This window comes from Emys orbicularis, chromosome 3, assembly GCF_028017835.1.
Source record: "Emys orbicularis isolate rEmyOrb1 chromosome 3, rEmyOrb1.hap1, whole genome shotgun sequence".
Taxonomy (NCBI): domain Eukaryota; kingdom Metazoa; phylum Chordata; order Testudines; family Emydidae; genus Emys; species Emys orbicularis.
The window spans coordinates 163,940,862-163,964,785 of NC_088685.1; the positions used below are offsets into that span (position 1 = coordinate 163,940,862).

Consider the following 23,924-nt stretch of genomic DNA (forward strand, 5'->3'; position numbering starts at 1 on the left):
GAGAAGGAGACAGACACAAACTCTTTGAGAATGTCTTACATTCACTCTGTGGTGCCTTTCAAGTATGCTTTATTATGAGGTACTCTAGGTCAGTCATTTGAGACCCACACTCGCCCTTTTCCCCAGACACAACCTGGAGTTGGCTCCATTTCTCAATCCTATAAATCACTGACATCTGTAATAGGCAGTCTCAGCAGTTATAGAAAACATTAGATAGGTTAAAAGAAGCCCACATCTTTCAAATTCGTTTCTTCCTCTTGCCCCTCAACTTTTTTTTTTTTTTTTTGTAAGTTGCACGGTAAAAAAGGTCAGTGTTGTATATCTGAATCTTGGCATACTGAGCCCTTTATATTCACCAGAGGCTGAGTTTATTATTGACTTATTGGATTCTGACCAAAACAACAGATCTGAGCTCTGGATCTGAGTTCACATAAAAGTTAGTAACTGAAACTTCTCTCTATAATGGACTGGACCTGAATATTTGAAGTTGGGAAAGTTTGGATTTGGATTCAGATTTCAGCCCCTCCCTCACCCCAAGTCACAGATGTGTTTGGAACTGGGGTGTTCTGGAGATACAAAGTTGAGCTCCAGGGTTTGGGTCCATTTCTGTTTAACACAGTTTGTATTGTTGAATTTTTTATACTTTATGATACCATTTAGATATCTGCAACTGTATTAATTTGGTCTTTAAAACTATGTGCGCGTGCAATATATAACAGCATTTTTATTGTCCTAGATCACGAGTGCAGCTGAAACTGAGGCTATCACAAGTAAGAAATTGGTAAAGGGACATGCTTACTCTCTCACTGGAGCAGAAGAGGTAAGCTCATACATAATGGCTAAACCTATTAGGTTTCCTATGGGTAAACCTGCCCTATACAGTGTTGATGAAACTTACCATCACACAGAATGATTTACCAGTGTAACACACAACATAATTTTGGGTTTGCGATACTACACTGTCTTTGACAACTTGCTGATGACTCTCCATGTGTGACCCATATGAAAATATTGCTAACATCTTCACAGCCACAGAGACAGAGATTGACTGTAAAAGTTCTTTAGCTTGATATCTCTCCCCTTGGTGATAACCTCTCAGAGACTTTATTCCAACCAGTTTTCCTCAGCGAATTAACATAGCCTGCAACCTACATTGTACTAACAGACTATATTATAAACTCACTTGAACCTTACATTTCACAAGCTTTCCCTACATATCACAAGCTATTGTGATTATAGAGATGATTCTGCTAAATAACTTTGTACCATTTATGCTGCTGCACTATCTTCTGAAATGCCACATGCTGTGGAGAATGCAGCTCTTGTGCTGTGTTGTAGCTGATGCTCATCCTTGCATGTTACCCATCTATTGTATGACTCAGCATTACTTACAGGCCTAATGGTATTTTTGTAGCGCTGGGTTGGTGGTGAAGGGGAGAATAAAATGATGGTGGGAGTGGGAGACATTTAGTGGTTTTTTTATCTCTGACCATCCCACAAGAGTGCAAATTGTTTTTCTCTAGATGTAAAAGCAAATACTACAGGATAATGAGTAAATTAACAAAATGCTCAGACTCTGCTTGTTGTGGATCCTACAGGTAAACTACCGTGGGCGCCCAGAGAAGCTAGTCAGGATTAGAAATCCCTGGGGTGAAGTGGAGTGGACCGGAGCCTGGAGTGATAAGTAGGTTGTTATATACTGTGGCATCCCTCTCATAACTGTGTTCCAAAATCTTTTAAAATTAAATTGGTAATATCTGCCGTTAATAAGCCACACAGCACATTTGGAAAAAGTGTTAAATCAATTGATACTAGTCAGAAATAAAGCATTATTAATAAATTAGCAGTGCTGGCTATTGATCTGTTCTCATCATGGGATTTACCTCCTCACCCCAGGCAGGGCTCTCTATTTGTAGAGAGTAGTCTGTAGTTCTTGCTGTGAACAGGGCCAAGGAAGTCAGACCCATGTCATTCCGCAAGGTGACTCTCCTCATGCCTGTATCCTACTGATGCTGGTGAGATACCATCAATTTCCATGGCTAGAAAACCTAATACAGCCAAATTGCTGTGCAACTCCATCGACATTGATGGGACTACAAGGCCTAAGAAAGGGCAATGTTTGACTGCTGCTGGAGAAGCTTGAAAGGCTATGATTGGGTTCAACTAAGCACCCACACGTTTGAATACCCATCTGAACCGCTCTGGGCTGGAAGCTGGGCTTGGAATCTCATGAGAACTATGGTCACAACGTTTCTAAGATTTTCTTGGGTTTGGTCAGTTTGGAAATACCATGAAAATAATTTCTCACGCAGTATTTTGATATATCTGCTTCTTATCCCGGCGGGCTGAAATTATAGCATTGAGTTTGTGTGCAACTTGAGCAAAGCTTTTGGGTGAATCTTGTTTTCATTGGATCTGGTTTGCTCACCCAAAAAGTAGTATGCTTCATATAAATTTACAGGGCCATATTCTGATCGCAGTTATACCTGTTTTAATGTGGATCATCTCCACTGAAATCAATGGAATTACTCCAGATTTTTTTGGGATCAGATCAGAATCTGGCCCACTATACAATAGTATGATAGAGATTGAATAGAAGCATTGGATACCTAGTCCTTCCATGTGAGCAGTGCAGGATTGTTCCCTGCAGTATATTTTCTAGTCTCTCTTTCTCCATTCTTGTTTTAAAATGTCCCAAATAATGGAGGTTTCACCACTCTGCTTGGGAGACTATTAGACATTAGAATAGATCTCACACTGAGAAACATTTCCTGATAGTCTTTTCTTAATTTCATCCAGTTAGTCCTAGTCATATCTGTGCATTCTTGCATCTTGTAGTTATGATTAAATTTAAGGTTCATTTGCTGCAAATACAGTTAAATGTAAAGCCTGATTCTTTGACCAGCTTGTCTAAATAATTTCCAACTGTATATAGAGTCAATTTGCATTTTGCACAGCCCTTGGGATGAGTAAAGGATCCAGTCATTGAAGGAAATATGTACTTTTATCAGCTGTAACTATAGAAAGATTCCAACTCCCTGAAGTTGTTATAAAGTAAAATGTAACTACTATACTTATTGCCTTTTGTGTTTTGCCTGCAGTGCTCCAGAATGGAATTATATTGATCCCAAACAAAAACAGGCTCTGGATAAGCAAGCAGATGATGGAGAGTTTTGGTAAGAATCATTTAGTGGGATTAATCCTTTGGAAACTGTACTTGGAGATGTCCTGGTAAGCATTGCTTTGGATGGTGGTTGAGAAAATACCACTATCCAAAGGGTTACTAACACCGCCATGATGTGTGAGTTATTATCCCGTCTCCTAGAACTGGAAGGGACCTTGAAAGGTCATCGAGTCCAGCCTCCTGCCTTCACTAGCAGGACCAAGTACTGATTTTGCCCCAGATCTGGTTTTATATAACACTTGTGTCACCACTGTCTGTGTAAACAGTTGGATAATATGCTGTAGGGAAAAATCCTGCAGAGGTCCCTTCCAGTTCTAGGAGACGGGATAATAACTCTCACACATCACAGCTGTGTTAGTAACCCTTTGGATAGTGGTATTTTCTCAACCACCATCCAATAGCCAATTTTTAAAAAAATCTCTGGGACTATTTGGATGTATGGCTCTTTCACAGGGCCCTATTGTGTTACCCTTACACTGAGTAGTATCTCATTCCCCACATAGCTGCACATAGCTGATTTCAGTGAAATTATTTGGGTACTAAGGTATGACTCAGCATGAGCAAAGGTGGCACAATTGAGCCCTTAATGAATATTAGTCATTGAGAACTGTTGCCTTAAAGGGGTGGTTGGGGTTCCTAGAAGCCAACTTTAGTTTCAAAGTTCAATTAGACTGAATTTCAGGTAATTCTCCTGTGGTTCTGCCATTTGCTGCCTCATTAGAAAAGGGGTCAATTCACAGTGGGTCTGGCCGTGTTCCAAGTTCATGAATTCACCGTGGACTCTTTGCGTTCTTTGATGTCAGGATGGCATTCTCAGATTTTCAAAGACAGTTTACACGGCTTGAGATCTGCAACTTGACTCCTGATACCCTGACGAGTGACAAGGTCCATAAATGGGGTCTGACCTTATTCAGTGGTCAGTGGAGACGGGGTTCTACCGCTGGTGGCTGCCAGAACTATCCAGGTAAAGACCCAGGTGAAACTTGTATGCGTGGTGAAGAAATAGATACAATTTCTTCCAACACAGGTTCCATGTTGTATCACTGTTGCAGCATCAATGTGGGTTGTTTCATGGGGTGTTGTTCTGCTGTTTTTATAGTTGGATCAAAGAGGTGAAGCAAAGATCTGGATTGGTTTAGTCCAGGGTCTAGGCTCAAGGCTGAATCAGGGCTGTCTGTTTGGGTTTGATGAAGTTGAAATCTTGCAAGTGCTCTCATGAGATTTCAGCCAAAAATGGCAGAAATCTCATGAGATCAGCTGGTATTAAGAGATTTCCATTATCAGGACTGGTTGGGAATCTTGTGAGATCAGTCATTTTCATGAGATTTCTGCCATCTTGGGCTGCATCAGTGTCTGATTCAGAAAATAGGTCACGTCTCCTTTTCTCTCTAATTTGGAAACAGAAGCTTAGAAATGAGTTAAGAGCCAGAAGGGTTTGGATCTGAAGTTCCTTCTCTAGGTTTTTTTTTTTTTTACCTATTTTCTACACATGTTGATATTAACCCAAACCTATGTGGTCTAAATCAAAACCTGATTCAGACTCATTTTCTCATCAGGGTTTCTTTCCTCACTTGAGCAGTTAAGTCACTGCACAGTCTCTTTTCTTTATGCACCTTCCCTGCCTGTACTACTCATGCTTCTGACTGGACTAATCTCCAGTGGATTGTGGAAACCACAATACAGTCACTATTCAACACTGCAGAGACAAAGAGTATTGTAATTTGGTATGCATTTTCAAGTCAAACCTGAAGAGAAGCCCTCTGGGATTTGGCCCTATAACAACAACAGTATCAGCAGAGGACATTTTCTGGGCCTAAATGACGGGTTGGTGTTAACGGCATCGGCTCCTCCCAGCTGGTCATTACTCCCCAGGAGATGTCTTTGTAATTTGTTATTGCATAAATAAATATACAGCACAGCTGGGAAAACATGGAACCATATAATATAATGGAAAGGTTTGACTGAACCCCAAAGAAGGTCTCTCCAAAGTGCTATTTCTGTACCTCTCATTAGAATGACCTCAGCTGCAGTGAAAGCAAACACTCTTTCCTTTCATTTTCCTTTGGGATTTTTTTAGTGACGTACTGGACCAATCCTCAGTTTAAAATCAAGCTGGATGAGCCAGATGATGATGATGAAGGAAGCACTGTGCTGGTGGGCCTGATGCAGAAGAATCGCAGGAGAGAAAGGAAGATGGGGGAAGCTCTACTCAGTATTGGCTATTCTCTCTATCAGGTAAAGTAAGTTCCTTTTAAGGGGTTACTCAATGCTGTGCTCTCCTCAAGAGATGGGCAATGCTCACGGAGGCTTTTGACTTTTCAGCATCACCTCATTCAGGTTTTGGTTTTGTGAAATGGTTCAAATCCTTCTCTCATTCGATCTGACCCCCATAGCATGGGAGTGTTCAGAAAAATGGTTCACGGTTTGTACCATTCCATTTCTAACAGAGAGCATTGCAAAAGTGGAGGTGGCTAATTTAGCAAAAATCTCATTCAGGTCTTTTCTCTTGCAAAGCCTAAACAGTGCTTGTTCATAATGGAAGGCGATTCCAGATAAATGGTTCCGTTTTAGGCCCATCACTAGTTCATGCTGTTCGCTTGAATTATTTTTCCTTGAATATGCAAATTGTGTTAGCTTCACTACCTACCATAGTATTGTTCTGTCAGTTTCTGGTTTTATATAACACTTGTGTCACCACTGTCTGTGTAAACAGTTGGATAATATACTGTAGGGAACAATCCTGCAGAGGCAGGAGATGGGACTAGGACTTTTCCATCTATAACTTCTGTGATGCCATGGAAACAAAACAAAAAATCTGAAATTCCAACTGATACCATCATTCATTGCTTTTCTGCAGATATGATGTCATGAAGTGTAGTGTAGACTCCCATGGGCAAAGGTCATTAATGGGAATGACTAACTTTTGCTAATGTAGCTTCTGCGTTTTGCTTCCCTTATCTCCTGCATGTGTGGGATAGTTTTTCTTCAGGGCTGAAAATGTGGCAATGGTACAAAACTAGCAAGGGTTTTCCCTGGTGCCAAAGTGTCTGTGCACACAGCTAGCTCTCAGTGTTTGCCATGCCATCTGTTTGATGCCAGGCAACCCAATCCATTTGCATTCTAGAATTTGCGAATTTAAAGAATGGCTGTCTATACTTATCTATCAGCACAGTCAGACCAAAACACAATCTTTCTGCCTTAGTGTATTCCTATCTTGGGAGATATCTCACTCACCTGCCCACTTCATAATCTTTGACTTGTTAGGGTAGATTTAGTAACTCTTAACAAATGAACTCTATATCTTGAAAGGAAGGGCTGCTAAATCCTCTAACCTTGACACTCATCCATGATACAAGCTGCCATTGGCTCTTTCGCCTATGGATGGATATTATTCCAGCTGAGACTATGGCCAAGGAAGACCTACTCTAGTCAGGAAAACACTGAGCGGATATGTGTATAACAAGAAAAGAGAATGTGCATACTGAAGCTTACCTGCCTGGTAAAATCTTATATAAGTCATGTCACTGAAGCTAACTGAAAGACAATTACAGTAGTAATAACTCCTACAACTGAGTGCACAGGCGTATACTCTTATATGGTATGAGTCTCCAACCAGTGCACTCCTATCTAAACTATACATAAAAGACATTCTATAAGAGGCTATGTGTGAATTTTTCCAAAGCACTTAAGTGACTTGGGAGCACAAGTCCCATTGAAATCTGTGCTCTCAAATCACTTGGGTGCTTTTGAAAATCATGTCCTATATTCATAAGTGCAAATTACAGCAGTGCTTTGTACCTATTTTATTAACTCATCAAGGGCTAAATTACACAGATTAAAACTGCTTTGCAAAACTCTATTTGCCTTCTGGAAAATATCTGTTTTGACTTGTAATTAAAGTATGATTACATTTTTCATCAGTATCATGGTAATGGCGGGCAAATGGATTTTATGCCTGTTCTCATAAATTTTCAAAACAATTTTGAGCTAAGCTCTCTTTGACTCTGAGTAAGAATTTCAGGATTTGGCTAATTTTCCTTTGGAACAGTTCTAGCACAAGTAGGAACTTTGTGCATGGACTAGAATTGCATTAAATGGTTGTAAATAGGAATGAAAGACAAACTATCTGAGTCTATAAAATGTGGCATTAGTTAACATTTCATCCAACTGACTACAGAAGATACTAAGCAGCCTCCTTTCATTAACTTATCTCTTTTGCAGGTCCCTAAAGAGGTATGTACATTCTATTGGAGACTTCCATCCTCCAGATGACCACCACCTGTTAGGGTTGAGAATTTAATACAACTGCTGCTTAAAGCATGGTGCCTTCTAAACTGACCACAAACCTTCAGGAGACCTGTGACTGGGGTGTTTTTTTTAATCACTAAATTGATATTTGAAGACAAACACTGCACCTTCTGAATAGCCATTTTAAAGGAATTGTAGGATGAGGTTTCATCCCAGTCAGATTTTGATCTCATTTACACTAGTCTAAATATGGAGTGACTCCATTGACTTCCACTGATCTTAGGATAACTAAGATCAGAATTGGATCTATGTGTCTAGTAAAGATTATGGCAGAACAGGGTCCATACTGTATTTTCCTTTCCTGCTTAGAGGAAAACCCAGCTTACATTATTTAAAGAAATAACAAACTCTGTGGGTCCCTCTCTCTTTGCTGGGCAAGGGCACAATGTCATCAATTTATCCAACTCTACCTCCCCAGTCCTCTATCAAGTGTCAATGTTAAGATAAAGAGACTTTCCATTTCTAAAATTAGGACCACAAAGGGGTGTTTGGAGCTAGACAGAGTCATATTCGTTACTAGACTGTATCATTCTGTGCTGCCAATTTTGCTGTGTTTTTCATCCCCTTTGTTCTTGCCCAATAACATAAAGTGCAGCTATGTACCAATTATCTGCTCTCTGTTTACAGCTTCAGACACAAAGGGAAATGGAACATGTACATTGAAAAAATGCTGAATCTGATTTCTTAATTTTTCATTGCAGTGTAGCTTAGCTTCAGACTGGGTAGGGAGAAATGATCTAGTTGTTTGAATTGTTGATTATACCAAAATCCAATCCTTACTTTAAAAAAGAGAAAAGGCACCACATTATTCTACAGTTTTCAACAGAGATACTGTAGTGTTTAGGGTTATTTTTGTTAAATATAGTATTTTTTATATAAGAAGTTACAACTGATCACCCTTCCAAATGAGTACAGCACATTTACTCTGTGACCTGGCTTTATAATCAAGCCAGAAACACTATCAGTAAAGCATTCTGCACACCCCCTGTCAAACATTCTCCACCTTTCTTGTATCATTGCCTTGATGAGTCACACATTTTGAAGGAAAAGTTTGTGGAGTAAAGGTAAGTTGAATGGCTTTTCTAAAGGTGTATTTAGCACTGGGATCTTATTTTAATTCTGATGTTCAGGTATGAGTGGCTAATTTGCTTAATAAACTATGTAAAGTGTAACCAGATTATCAGTCATGGAAATGTTGAGTGGGATTTTCAAAACAACTAGGGGATTAGCCACACATTTCCCATTGAAATTAATGGGAGTTGTGTGGCTAAATCCCCTCATTGGCTTTGAAAACCTCAAGCCATGTTATCCTTATGCCTACCGTTAGAGTTAGAAGGTGCTTGAAGTTTCCATTGCAGCAGCTCATAGCTCACATAACATAGCCAATAAAAAGAATATTCTGTTTGTAGTGTTGCTGAAGGACAGCCTGCATCCATTCACAGTTTTGGATTATGGATACTGTCAGAAGCAAGGAATAGACGATAGGGCTGTGAGGCTGGTGAAACAGGTGACTGAAGAAATCGGAGAGTTAGCCACGCTACATGGCTGCTAGAGCTGCAATGCTAACAAACATCTGTGTGAATTCTGAATGGCCATTTGGTTTGTTCATATTTGTGTCCCTTGTTGCTATACATGAACACTCTCATGGCTGGGGTTTTGTCTCCAGCCCTATATGACTTAGGTGACCAATCACATGTCATGAATAGTCAAAGTGAACAGTTCGCAAACACCCCATAGGCTGAATAAATTTGTAAAAATCAAAGTAGTTTCACGAACAATTCATGAAAAGAAAAAGTGCTAAATTAATGGAACAACTTATTCACAATAAATAATTTGTCCAGCTCTGAGTCCACATTAACATGGTACTATTTGCTATTGTCTCACAGACCTTATAGAGGCATATAAAAAGTTTGATCCTGCTAGAGTTAAGCACCGTCCCTTTTCTGTTGTTCAGCCTGTTGTGCTGGGTTTGTTTATTATATTGATATGGCAGAATGTTTGTGCTTGTCTCCCTCACCCACACTCAGAGGTTATATTGCTTCCAGCTAGCATAAAGTTCTGGGGATGGCTTTTAAACAATGAAATAGAACCAGGGAAATTAGGCTTTCTGGTGACTTTATCCAGTTGATTTTTAATAGAATATTATTGTTGCCAGCTGCAAAATCACACAGATATCCATCTGAGTCGAGATTTCTTCACAACCCAGCGACCAGTAGCCCGGTCTGACACCTACGTTAACCTGCGCGAAGTCTCCGGCCGTCTCAAACTGCCCCAAGGAGAGTACCTCATTGTGCCATCCACATTCGAGCCTTTCAAAGATGGAGAGTTCTGCCTTCGAGTTTTCTCTGAGAAACCGGCTAAAGCTCAGTATGTATCTTCTTCATAATTCTCTCTCTGCTCAAGGTGAGGCATGCAAGGAACAAGGTGGAATGTTCCACACTACATGGAAGTCTTGAGAGTTGAACCATGAAGGCCCCCAACTCAAGGGCTACTTGTGTCACAAAGTCAATACATCCACACACAGGCGCCGACTTTCTCATTTCTCTGGGGATGCTCGACTCCCACTCTGCCCCAGGCCTGACCCCCACTGCACCCCCTCCCCCAAGGTCCCACCCCACCCTGCTTCTTCCCACCCTGTTCCACCCCCTCCCCCAGCGCCTCCTGCCTGCCGCTGAACAGCTGATCCGCAGTGGGTAGGAGGTGTTGGGGGGGGGGAGGGGAAGGAGCTGATTGGCAGGGCCCACCAGTGGGTGCTGAGCACCCACTATTTTTTTTCTGTGGGTGCTCCAGCCCACATTTATAGAGCAATGGGTTATCAACTATGTTCTAGTGCACCCACTACTGTAGTATCTGAACACCACCTGCGGTCTACAGAGTAAAAGTTCTTTGTCAAAAAGTGCCCTGGGAAACATAAGAACAGCTATATTGTGTCAGATCAAAGGTCCATCTACTGCAGTATCCTGTCTTCCGACAGTGGCCAATGCCAGGTGCCCCAGAGGGAATGAACAGAGTAGGCAATTATCGAGTGATCCAGCCCCTGTCGTCTACTCCCAGCTTCTGGCAATCAGAGGTTAGGGACACTCAGAGCATGGAGTTGCATCCCTGACCATCTTGGCTAATAGCCATTGATGGACCTATCCTCCATGAACTTATTCTTTTTTGAGCCCTATTATAGTCTTGACCTTCACAACATCCTGTGGCAAGGAGTTCCACAGGTTGAGTGTGTGTTGTGTGAAGAAGTACTTCCTTTTGTTTGTTTTAAACCTGCTGCCTATTAATTTCATTGGGTAACCCTGGTTTTTGTGTTATGTGAAGGAGTAAATAACACTTCATGAGTGGTGTGGAGAAAGTAAATAACAATTTTATAGACCTCTATCATATCCCCGATTAGTTGTCTCTTTTCCAAGCTGAAAAGTCCCAGTCTTTTTAATCTTTCTTTATACAGAAGCTGTTCCATACCCTTAATTATTTTTGTTGCCCTTCTCCACCTGTTCCAATTCCAATATATCTTTTTTGAGATGCGGTGATAAGAACTACACACAGTATTCAAGGTGTGGGGATACCATGGATTTAGATAGTGGCATTATGATATTTTCTGTTTTATTATCTATCCCTTTCTTAATGGTTCCTAATATTCTGTTAGCTTTTTTGACTGCCATTGCACATTGAGCAGATGTTTTCAGAGAAAGGATCAGAAGTGTGGGGGAGGAGATGGTCTTCAAGCGTAAATATCATACAAAGTGGCCAATAGAAGGAAAAGGCTGGAGAGGCTGAATACACGGCAAGAGAACAGGTCATCTGGTGTACATGGAAGCAGTGCTGGATTTAAAAATGTAGTCGTGTTATGTGTGCTGAGGTAGGATTATTGCAGACAGAAAAGCTCAAGTTATCATGTTAGAGACCGCAGTGCTATACAAGAATCCATTGCTTTGTAAAGTATTTTATAGGCCAATGCTAGACTGGTCATTTCTTTATTTTTTTTCCTCAGGGAAATTGGTGATGTAGTGGCTGCAAAACCATATGAGGTAAATGCCATAGTTAGGTCTAAATGAACAGGTTCTTGGGCAAGCAGACATTTGATTTGGGATTTTGTTGCTGTTGGCTTGAGCTGATATCAGAGTATTTAACCATACTCGTGTAAAGAAGCCCTGTAATTGAAAACCTCCTTTTCCTATCAATCTGGCTTACAGGTTCCATGTGCATTTTTGGTGCAAAAGTTTGCCCATGCAATTCTGTAACTGAGCCATAGTGTATCAGTTCAGAATACATATATGCAAGGACAATATAATACCATGGTATAGTGTGATCCTTTCCATAAAGAAGAATAATCTCAAAATACATCTCAAAAGCAGACCTCCAAGGAACTGTATAATTGCTATAGACAGTCTCAACACAATTTTCTCCACATCTATTTTGTGATCTTAATTTGATAACACAAGAGTCCTTTCCAATCAGAGTCTTACTACACAGCAGTTAAACATCTGCAGCTGGCTCAAGTCAGCTGACTTAGGTCAGGCTGTGGGGCTATAAAATTGCTGTGTAGACATTCAGGCTTGGGCTTGAACCCGAGCTCTGGAACCCTCCTCGTCTTCCAAATGGAATTAAACCATTTATTTAGGAAATTATTTTGTTTGGCAATTTCAAACACACCCACCTATTTCCTGGCACCTGTGTCTAGTATAATAAACCACATTATTGGTTATCTCTTCCCTTTAGCCTCATGTTGATGACAAGGGCATAGATAAGGAGTTCAAGAGCCTGTTTCAGAAGCTTTCTGGAGAGGTGAGTGGTTTAAAGAGAGAGAAAAAGACAGTGAAATCTTAGTACAGAGTTAGAAAACTATCTTGAGTACCAATTCTCTTGTTTATCTAGTCTTCCGAAGAATAGAATGGATTTCCCCTTTTATTAACTCACAGCTACCATTTTGGTCCAATTTAATGTACCTTACAACAGAACAGCTGTACTACGTTATTCCTCTTATTGGTGCAGAATGTGATTCTCTCAAGGTGTAGCATCCCTTTAAGAATGGTGGAAGTGAGTGATGTTACTATGTGGTGATATAAATTATCTGGGGAGTCAGCTACTTGGTGCTGGTGCATAATTTGGAGTGTTGTACTAATGGCTATTAGCACTATATTCCTTGTTGGTTAGAAGTTGCTGGACTCAGGAATCTGTTAGCTGGAGGGTAGTATTGCACTCTCTCCTAATTACTGCATAGGAGACCTTAGCCTCTGCAGGATTCTGCTGCATAAACTAGCTTGTAGCTGTCACATTGGATTTGCTCTTAAGGAGCAAATACCTGGGGCCAATTTGAAGTGCAAAAGCATCATTTTTAGCCACAGAAGCTTGTTTGAGTTGTGATGGGTGAATTTCAGCTGCTTCCCTTTCAGTTTCCATAAGTCTGGATGCATTTCTGAATCTCTTTAGTTGAGGAACTGAGACCGTGGTTGCTGGTAGACACGTCGCATTTAGTGGGTTCTCACACTGTGGTACCTGAGATACCTTATAGTGGCGCAGCTACAGCGGTACAGCTGTGTTGCTGTAAGGTCTGTAGTGTAGACCAAGCATTAGAGTCCCATGCCTTAAGATAAGGATTAGAAGTGGAGTTGTCTGTAGGGGTATTGCAGTGAATGAATGCACAGTTGGTTTGTTCCAAACGTTTATCATGTTATCACCTGAAATACGTTTGTTTTCTGTTTCCAGGACTGTGAAATGACTGCAAATGAACTTCAAACTGTTCTGAATAGGGTGTTAACAAAGAGTAAGTGATGTTAGAAGTTTCACACTGAGCAAGGCTGGTAGGCAGATGCTGCAAGTAAGACATACAGGATCTCTCTTTGGTTCACAATGAATTTCTGTGCCATGGCCATTTCTGATAGCACGTGAACAAGTAATAATGTTAAAGGAAAACTGCTGGGATCAGTTCGGGGTAATGAATGTTTCTGTAAGATAACTGTCACTTCAAAATAATGGGACTGGAATGTGGAGTTCGAATAGAGAGGTCAGGGCTCACCCTGGGAGAAGTGACTGGGTCTCACTCACTGTGTGTTTCTACATTTGGATCCAGCCTAACAAACTGTACAGGTACTTGTCTGAAATCCATGCCTAAGGAGCACTCCAGAGGTGTTGCTGTGTGGCACAGCATGGCCTCCTGGAACCCTGTATTGACAACAAAGATGTAACTCAGCTCCTCCTGCTCCAAAAGCACAATCCTCTACCACATGAGCTAAGGAGAATCTCTATTAGCAGTACAGAATTTATGACAGAATGTGCAACTCCAATTCTACCAGGAGAGGGCATCTGCACATACACCCTACCCAGTTCACTATAGTGTATTCTGTGTAATCTACATTGATTACAAAAGGATCGGTTTTGTTCAGTGCAAACACAGAAGCTCTCTCTTTCTTTAAATGGATGCAGCATAGATCCTTGGCAGGGCAGTCTGGGAAAAGCTTGTACTGCAACTGCCCATACTGTATATGTTCTGTGGATAAACGGGCCTTTCCTCTCCGGTATTTTTAATCCAAACCCTTTTGCCTGTACTAAATATTCACTTTGTTTTTTAAATAAGTTGGGAGAAATGTTAGTAGCAATGAAAGTGTATTTGCCCTAATAGCAGATGCTGACTGTGGGTGGACTGTATTTCTGTGGGCTGCAGAAAATATTTGTCTAAAGTATTTGACTGTTTTTTGTTCAGGGGCAGACATTAAAAGTGATGGATTCAACATAAACACCTGCAGAGAGATGATCAGTCTCTTAGATGTATCCTTTAAATGTCACTTCACTGTTCTCTGAAGTTCCTAGATCTCCCTGGCGAAGAATTTTGACTAGATAAGGCTAGATTTACACTTCCCATTTTCCCAGTGCATCTGTCTTCTCTTGCTGTAGGCATAAAACTCAGAAAAGTAGCTCTGTCAGCACAGTGTGGCACAGACGTTAACCCTTACGTGGCCAGACCTTCACCACCCCTGCTTTGCGGCTCTCATCTGTTAATGTTTTCTTTAGACATAGCTTGTCTGCTCTGCAGCACAGCAAGGGCATTCTGCCTGAATACACCTAGTGCAGCAATGGGAGCTCAGGGTAGACACACCCAGTGTGCTTGGTAGCTGTGCGATGGTTGTTATACACAATGGGAACTTCCTTCCGCAGGGCCATATCATCTTCTCCCTTTACACAGTGTAGCCCTAAAGGTGCAGAGAAAGATCAGAGGAACTATGCGATGGGGAAAGGCTTTGTATACCCATGTCCCATTGCATGCCTCCTGTGGGAGATGAACCTCACATGGCCAGAGGACTAGGGTTAGGACAGTGGTGGGCAACCTGCGGCCCACACGCGGCCCGTCAGGGTAATCTGCTGGCGGGCCGCGAGACGGTTTGTTTACATTGACCCGTTCGCAGGCACGGCCACCCGCAGCTCCCAGTGGCCGCGGTTCGCCATTCCCGGCCAATGGGAGCTGCAAGATTTAAAAAATTGATTTAAAAATGTTCAGTGATGGAGAATCCACCACAACACTTGGTAAATTGTTCCAATGGTTAATTACTGTCACTGTTAAAAATGTATGACTTATTTCCAGTCTGAATTTGTCTGGCTTCAACTTCCAGCCATTGGATTGTGTTATACCTTTCTCTGCTAGATTGAAGAGCCAAGTAGACTGTAATCAAGTTACCCTTTAACCTTCACTTTGTTAAGATAAACAGATTGAGCAACTTGAGTCTATTGCTAGAAAGCAGGTTTTCTAATCCTTTAATCATTCTCATGGCTCTTCTCTGAATCCTCTCCAATTTACCAACATCCTTCTTGAATTATGGGGGCCAGAACTGGACAAAATATTCCAGCAGGGGTCATACCAGTGCCAAATACAGAGGTAAAATAACCTCTTTACTCCAACTGGAAAGTCCCCTGTTTATGCAACCCACAATCTTGTAAGCTCTTTTGGCCATAGCATCATACTGGGTGTTCATGTTAGCTGAACCCATCATGACCTTGGCTCAGCACAGGTGTAATCAGCATAGACCAGGGCAGCCTCTGAGTGTCCAATGTAAGGTCAATCACTTTGTCTATTAAAAAAGAGCTTTAAGTATTGGGTTGCTCCTCTGTGTATGAAATGGGAGTGTAATCTAATAGGTGTAGTACCTTTTAACAATCCAATACAGTACTGCAGATAGCCCAGGAATTCTTGGCACACCCTTAGCTAAGCAAACTTAAAACTGCAAGTGTCTCTCCAATGGGTGGATTACAAATGAAAACTACTATGAATAGTACACTACATTGCAATGGGTCATTTATTTGTATCAGTGCTGGTTACTCTTCCTCTTTGATATGAGTAGAAACTGATCCATTCTGAATTTGAACCGGGCCTTAACATACCCAGACCGACGGGACTGGCACCTTGGGACTTGTAGAATTCAAGATACTTTGGCTGAAGATTCAAAAATATTTGGTAACTAACATATTTCATTGTTTCCCTGCCCCCAGCTAGCTCTGTGAAATACAGATTTAAACAGAGATGGGTCCAAGCCACCAAGGTCAGAAACAGGTCCCAATTTCCCCTTATGTTTGGAGTTTTGATCAGGGCTCTAGTTCAGATGCATTTCTGATTTAAAGAAAGAGACAGTCAATTCCTCTTCCAACTCAGCCCACCACTCTATATTTTATAACACTTTCTCAGAAGCTTGAACAACTCCCTTTGCTTGGTGATTTCATTCCTACCTGCTAGGCAAACATGGATTTATCCCCACCTCTTATATTTTAATACAGCTGAAATTAACATGGCTCTGTTGTTTTGCTATGTAACATAATTACTTGTGCACCAAGGTCTCTAATACCTTCTTTGGAATAGAGTTTGTTAGTTAACTGCTGCAGCAGAATACAAGGCACTTCTATTTTTGCAGGGCTGACCAAAATAGGTATTGTTTGGGTTTTTTTGTAAATGTCTCTGTGAAGGGTTCACCCTGGATCTGGGGTACCACTGAGCCCTCTGACCCACCAGCCTGGGCTCCCTCTCACACTGTGCTGCTGTGACAAGCTGCAGACATGTTCCCGGTCTTACACTTCCACCAGCATATTCACAGGTATGGACACACCCAGCTGCAGTTACAGGCAGGCTCTCTGACCAGCCACTGCATGAACCAACAATAGAGAGGCTACAGCCAAAATATCCACCAGCTTCCCAGCCTAGGAGACCAGAGCTGTACCATCCTGCCCTGGTCCAAACCCCAACCAGTATGAATGTATTTTCCTGTTTGCCTCCCCCTCAATGTGGAGAGGAAATGCAACAGCCCCTCTGAGCAAAGATTCCCACGCACTTCACGCCAAACTCACTGGTTTAGATTAAAACATAAAATAAATGTATTAACTACAAAAGATGGATTTTAAGTGGTTATAAGGGATAGCAAACAGATCAAAGCGGATTACCTAGCAAATAAACAAAAAAGCAAACTAAGTTTAACACACTAGTTAGATTGACTATGAATTAGCAGTTTCTCACCCTGACTGATGATACCAGCAGTCTGGCAGATTCTCAAGGTACAAGCTGCATTTGCTTTGCAGCTTGGGTTTCTCAGGTTTCCATACACAGGCTAGAAATCCCTTTAGCCTGGATCCAGCACTTCCCCCAGTTCAGTCTTTGTTCCCCAGGTGTTTCCAGGAGTCCTCTTGTGTGGGGAGTGAAGAACAATGATGATGTCACTCCCTGCCTTATATAGCTTTAGCATATGGCGGGAACCCTTTGTTTCAAAGCTTGGTTCCCAGACCAGTTTGTGGAAAAACACGGACATTCCAAGCTGGAGTCCAGAGTCACATGGCCTGGTCACAGGCCCTTGCATACCTTGCTGAGTCATAGCAACCATTACTTACAGGCTGTCTGGAGCGTTCTCAGGGAGGCTCACCAGGTAATGGATAAGCTTTTCCTAAGGCTTATTGTTTTTTCCTAATGGCCCATTACCTGAATAGGCCCTTCCCCACCCACTATCTAGACTGAAAGCATCTTGCCTATTGGGTGTCACCCTGGTGTAACTACATTTGAAATACAGATACATAGTCAATACAGTAACTCCTCGCTTAACGTTGTAGTTATGTTCCTGAAAAATGCTATTTTAAGCGAAACGATGTTAAGCAAATCCAATTTCCCCATAAGAATTAGGTTAGGTTCCAGAGAAAAAATTTTCTCCAGACAAAAGACTATATTTTATATATATACACACACACACACACACACATATACACAGTATAAGTTTTAAACAGACAATTTAATACTGTACATAGCAATGATGATTGTGAAGCTTGGTTGAGGTGGTGAAGACAGAGGGTGGGATATTTTCCAGGGAATGCCTTATTGCTAAATGATGAGCTAGCACTTGGTTGAGCCCTCAAGGGTTAACACGTTGTTAAGGTAGCCTAACACTCTACAAGGCAGCATGAATGGAGGGAGGGGAGACAGCATGGAAGAGAGAGACAGAGACACACACCCTGTGTGTGAGAGAGAGAGACGCGCATTGCCCCTTTAAGTATGCTGACCCACTCTAAGGGTAGGTCTACACTTACCTCTGGGTCCGGCGGTAAGCAATCGATCTTCTGGGATCGATTTATCGCGTCTTGTCTAGACGTGATAAATCGATCCCGGATCGATCCCGGAAGTGCTCGCCGTCGACGCCGGTACTCCAGCTCGGCGAGAGGAGTACGCGGCATCGACGGGGGAGCCTGCCTGCCGCGTCTGGACCCGCGGTAAGTTCGAACTAAGGTACTTCGAATTCAGCTACGTTATTAACGTAGCTGAGTTTGCGTACCTTAGTTCGAAGTGGGGGGTTAGTGTGGACCAGGCCTAAGTACACTGCCTTTTAAAGTAGATCAGCAAGTTGAAACAGCAGCTGCTGCCAGCAAGCTCCCTCCCTCCTGAGCCCTGTCGTGTGTCCCCCCTGCTTTGTGGAGATGAGGTAGAGCTGGGGGAGGCAGGAGCGGGGGGAGGGGGACACCCTGACATTAGCACCCCTCTTTCCCCCCCCCCCCCCCGCACAGCAAGCAGGAGTCTCTGGGAACAGCTCCAAGGCAGAGGGCAGGAGCAGCACATGGCAGTGGGCGGAGGGACAGCTGAACTGCCCGGCAATTGATAGCCTGCTAGGCAGTTACTGCACAGGGAACTTAGGGGAGCGGGGAGCTGATGGGGGGGGGGCTGCCGGTCCACCCTGGTTCCAAGCCCCCACCAGCTAGCTCCAATGGGTTGCTCTTTCTGCAAGCAGTGGACAAAGCAGGCTGCTGCCAAACGACGTTATAAGGGAGCATTGCGCATCTTTAAACGAGCATGTTCTGTAATTGATCAGCAACATAACAACGAAACTTTGTTAACCAAGCCGACTTTAAGTGAGGAGTTACTGTATTCATAACTTCAGATACAAAAATGATACATGCATACATATAGGATAATATTATTCAGCAAATCATAACTTTTCCAATCACACCTCACATGACTTATCTTGTACAAAATGCATCATAATTATATCATAATAATATTACTATGACGAATATGGGGTGCAGTGTCACAGTCTCCATGAAAGTGCATTTTTTTTTCTTATAGAGAATTTAATATCCGGAGGATTTTCTGCAGAGTTCATTTAAAGAAGGCCAAAGTTTGAACCTAATCTACTTGACAATGCCCCTTGAAGATAAGCTTTTGGGATGGTCCCATTACAGGCCTGCTCCTGTGAAGGGCACAGCTCCCTCCTTTCCCACTGAAGCCAAGGAGGAGGTGCTCAGATCCTCACAGGTTGGATACATGCTGATCACTGGCATGCAATGATTAGATGGCCTGTGTAAATGAAAACATGCCCCAAGCGCAGTTTCCCCTCTGAGCTGCAGGCCAGAATAGTTTCTAATTACTCAGCGAGAGCCGGCTAGCGGATCAATTGGCTGTGAGAACGGCCTGTTGTTTCTTTTGAAGTGCTAACCCAAATGGAAGTTGCATATTACAGTGTTTGCTAAATGAGAGGGATATTCCTCAAGGGCCTATTTGCCACAGCACAACATATGGACAGGCAAGCTGCCAGACCACTGGGAATGGTTTCCCAGGGCACAGTTTGCCATTAGCTAATTGAAATTTTTCCTTCAGTCATTAACACTTTCAGAGAAAAGATGCATTGGCTGGCAGTAGCAATGCATCTCCCAGTCAGTCAGATAGGGCTCCTACCAGGCTAAAGGCAGACTCCATACTTCCTCTTTCTTCTGCTGCAGGAGATCTATAAGAAAGTGGATACTGACTATTCTGGTACCATAGATGCTCATGAGATGCGAAATGCCCTCAAGGAAGCAGGTAAATATCCTGTGTAGAAAGGATGCCCTAATGTGCTATTCCGTATTTTTAAAAAATGAAAATATTAAGGTATTCTGACTAGTCCACTATCCCTCCTGCCTCCTAGCCTCATAATCATGGTGACATCATTGACTCGCCTCTCTCCTCCTGATCCCCATATATATATATCCCCTGGCCACACTGGCCACTTCTGGGGTGGTGCTGGCCAGCTCTGGACCCCTGCAGGAGCAGTTTTTCTGTGGATGATTTGTATCTCTGCAAACTCTTTCTTGGTGGACTTTCTGTGGTTGGGTCCCTGCGCTCTGGATTAGGCCAGCAGACGTCTCATTAACATGAGCCTAAATCAAGCCCTAAAACTCAACGCCAGCGTGTTATGTAGGTAATGGACTCTGCTGCAATTGCTGCTGTTTGGCTGGGGCCCCAGGAGTGCAGTAAGTCTTATTAATTAGGTGCTTATCGCAGGAATATAGGGCTAAGGAACTCTGCAGAACAAGTGGAACATATGCAATTTGTCAAGGCTTTGGGAAGGAGAATTACGCCTGTCTCCACCATAGCATAATGGGCTATAGAAAGGAGAATACACAGTAGAGATAATGGAGACCAACAACCCTTCTAGGGGGAATAGCCCATAATCCTTCAGCCACGTCTTTCTGCAGCTGCAAAATTCCATGTGCAACCTGCGTTAAAGAGTGTATGTAACTGCTGCTTGAGTGATTTCTGTGCTTTCAGGTTTCACTCTCAACAATAAGGTGCAAAACATCATTGCTCACCGCTATGCCTGCAGCAAGATGACCATTGACTTTGACGGCTTTGTGGCCTGCATGATCCGCCTAGAGACCCTCTTCAGTAAGTTCCTTCTTTCGCAGCCCCTGAGCAGAACTGCTGAGCATTGGGGGGCGGGGGGAGGGGAGGGGAGGTTTGTTCAGTGCTTGGTGTTTTTGTTTAAATTGGAGTGCTGAGTGCAGAGCACTGTGTGGAAGTGTAAGGGAGCCAGCAAAACTGGCTCTGCTTCGCAAACCAATAGAGAAGGCCCCAGACAAAAGCTGGGGGAATTCAGTCCAGATCCAAACCTTAATCATCTTTCTTCTAGACAATAGTCATGGACTAGATTGTGGAGCACTTACTCACCCTGGAAGAATTTCCTACTTATGCAAGTAGGTCACTGGCTTCAATGAGACTATTTGTGTTAGTAAATACTCAACCACATGAGTAAGGCTTGTGCAATCTAGCTGCAAATTAGCACTTACAGACACATTTTTAAAGGTACTAGGTCCCTAAAGATGTAGATGGGTGCCTAGTGGGGTTTTCAATGGGAGTTAGGTGCCTAGGCTGTCTTGAAAAATCTCACTAGGCACCTATCTGCATCTTTAGGCACTTTATATCTTTAAAAATCTGTCCCTCTGACCTTTGCAAGCCATAACTCTTTAATCTTCACAGCACCCTCATTAGCCCTATTTCAGAAGTGAAGAAAGGAAGGCACAGAGAGGTTAAGAGACTTGCCTCAAGCCAACCAGCAAGCCACTGGGCAGAACTGGGAATAGGAGTTAGGAATCCCTAGCTCAGCTAACCAAATGTATCCAGGCTGGAGGCTTTCCACCATGGCCTGCCCTTTCCTCAGTTCTCTAGTCCACACTGTATCTAGCAACTCCAATGAGTTCTGAGAATGGCAGAGCTTCAAAATGGGGAAGGTGAAAGCTGTTCCAATAAAAATAAGAACTGGCCCAAATCTTCACCTGAAAGTCAAACCGAAACCAAACCAACTTCTCCAACTTGTTAAAATGATTTCTGGGTGCCATTTATCTCAAATGAACCTCTGAACCCTTTTAAGGTTTGCCCAGCACCAGTTCAAAGCTCTTTGTCTGTAAAAGGGTCAAGGATGCAGATTATTGTCTTGTACCAAGGCTTGGTTCATTAAAAATAAACTCAATGTTCACATTGAGAAGACGGTGGAAATCTAGAATATGCTTTTGTTTGGGGGCAGTGAAGGAGTTTCATGGGTTTGTATGGCTATAAAATCAGATTTTGTATCTAATCAGCCACTTAGGATTGTTGTACTATAGGATTATGGGAGAGAGGAAAAGGAGCCATCTAACCTCCGTTTGTAAATTCTGAAGAAACACCCAGTATAATAATAGATCAAGGACAGTCTGATTCTTTTGCAGATTGCTAATAGAGATGGGCTGACAAAAGTGGAGAACTCATTTACTCTTTTGAATGAATGCAGTCTAATGTTAACTGTTCCATTTGACTGACCATTGGGGATTCTTCCAAGATGGTGAAACACTTTTCTTAATCCTCCTATGACTTATAATCACATGCACTATGTTTCCAGTGCTCTGCCCCCACACTAAACATCTCACACTAGTGATATACTTTACCTTATCTCGGCCTGGGTCAGATCTCACATTCATGGGTGCATCCCTACATATCATGTGAAATGGCTGGTTTGTGGCTGTCCTGTTCTGAACACAGAATGTGTCATAGTGGGTCCCGCCTGATATGCTATCCCATGCAGTGGCTTATGAATGATACTTAAGAGGAAGGGAGGGAAATGGTTTGTAATGCTCCTACCCAATTGTGACTCAGAATTTGCCCCATAATCCACATTTGAATAGGCCACGGTGGGAGGCCTCCATATTTTGTCAGACACTGTGTTACTTATATTTTATTTCTTCCCTTCTTTTGTTCTTCAGAAATGTTCCAGCTCCTAGACAAAGACAAGAATGGAGTTATCCAGCTCTCTTTGGCTGAGGTAAGGCTAGTTACATCAAACTACTCTATGGTTAAACTGTTGCAATGACTGGTCACAATTAAAACATATTTCCTCAGGAAATCCATTATCAGCTTTATAAACAAATGTAATAGCGATTCAAACAGGAGACTTACTGAAGATTCCACAGTGGAAGAGAGATTTTCAGACAAAAAGCTCTTACTAAAATCCTTCCTAAGCCAATAGTTGTTCTTCCAGAGAATGAACACTTATCACACATACAGTGAGAGAATTTATTCAGAATGCCTCCATTTGTCTAGGAGATGATATCCTTATGGGTATTTTCATTCTCGTCTTTCAAAGTGGAGCAAAGCACTAGAAAATGCACAGCAGGGAACAATTCTTGCACAGGCAGAGGGTGAACTAAGATTTCATGTCTTTTTTTTTTTTTTTTTTTATGAGGGTTTTCATTGTTCAAATCAAAGTTGTGCAAAAGTAATGAGGCCCAGTCCTTCCTCTGCAGGGCAAATCCAAATGGAGGGATGAATGGGAGTCCCCCACTGTGATTCCAGTGGCAGTTCATCATATCCTGTTAAGATGTGGGAGGAATCTGGCTCCAAGAGTTTTTTTAAAAGATCATGCATCTCTTTTTGTAGCATTCTCTTGTCCCGAGAGAGAGGCCCATTTGCAAAGTTTGAAGCCAGCTCCCAGGTCTGAACTTCCCCAAAGTTCAAGAGCGATTGGATCTGTGGGTTTTGGTTCACCCCATAAAAGATTAGATGCCGATCCAATCTTCCCCAAAGTCCGGTGGTGTTTGGATCCATAGTTTCCTTTCAGGGCCCATATTTAGTTCCACTAAAGACATTTAATGGACCTTCCAGACAGTCTAACTCCTTTTTTCTCTTCCTCCCACAGTGGCTGTGCTGCACAATGGTTTGAGCCGTTGCATCTGAATTAAGTACAGATCCCCGTGACTCTTGCAAACGTGTTGTGATTTTCATATGTCTGGAAACTTGGAAGATATTTATTTCCTGTGTATCTGAGTGATTCTCAATCTGCTGCTCCCCTCGTACAGGGAGAAAAAAATCCTGTTTCAATCACCAGCAACTTATTTTAAGCCAAAATGAAAATAAAATGATTCCCTACCATTTGGAAAACAAACACTGCAATGATACTTTAAAAAACAAACAAACAAAAAACCTTTTCTTTTTTCTGCCTGGGGAGTATTTTTGTGTCATGTTGAAATGTCATGAATTACAATTACCACAGATAGGCCTAAAGGGCATAACTCAGATTCAAATTCCAGCTCCACACCAATATTCAGCAGTGTTCAGATCCAAACAGCTGATCTGGACAGAAAGGGATAGAAAGGGTCAGCTACAAAATTTGTATCAGATTCTGAAGCATCCACCCATATCCTG

The 23,924-nt window shown here is 42.3% G+C and overlaps 1 protein-coding gene across 1 annotated transcript in view; it reads left to right on the forward strand.

The window, feature by feature from the left end:
* The window catches only part of LOC135876118 (calpain-8-like), a 50,287-nt gene extending 26,845 nt beyond the window's left edge, over nt 1–23,442 (forward strand). The window contains exons 7-22 of the mRNA XM_065401299.1: nt 737–820; nt 1,599–1,684; nt 3,102–3,176; nt 3,988–4,148; nt 5,262–5,419; nt 7,406–7,417; nt 9,648–9,859; nt 11,481–11,517; nt 12,209–12,274; nt 13,196–13,253; nt 14,190–14,254; nt 15,864–15,932; nt 19,715–19,793; nt 20,523–20,639; nt 22,487–22,545; nt 23,419–23,442. Of these exons, the coding sequence (XP_065257371.1) occupies nt 737–820; nt 1,599–1,684; nt 3,102–3,176; nt 3,988–4,148; nt 5,262–5,419; nt 7,406–7,417; nt 9,648–9,859; nt 11,481–11,517; nt 12,209–12,274; nt 13,196–13,253; nt 14,190–14,254; nt 15,864–15,932; nt 19,715–19,793; nt 20,523–20,639; nt 22,487–22,545; nt 23,419–23,442 (1,362 nt within the window). The remainder of the gene's footprint in view (nt 1–736; nt 821–1,598; nt 1,685–3,101; nt 3,177–3,987; nt 4,149–5,261; nt 5,420–7,405; nt 7,418–9,647; nt 9,860–11,480; nt 11,518–12,208; nt 12,275–13,195; nt 13,254–14,189; nt 14,255–15,863; nt 15,933–19,714; nt 19,794–20,522; nt 20,640–22,486; nt 22,546–23,418) is intronic.
* Nucleotides 23,443–23,924: the final 482 nt, after the last annotated feature.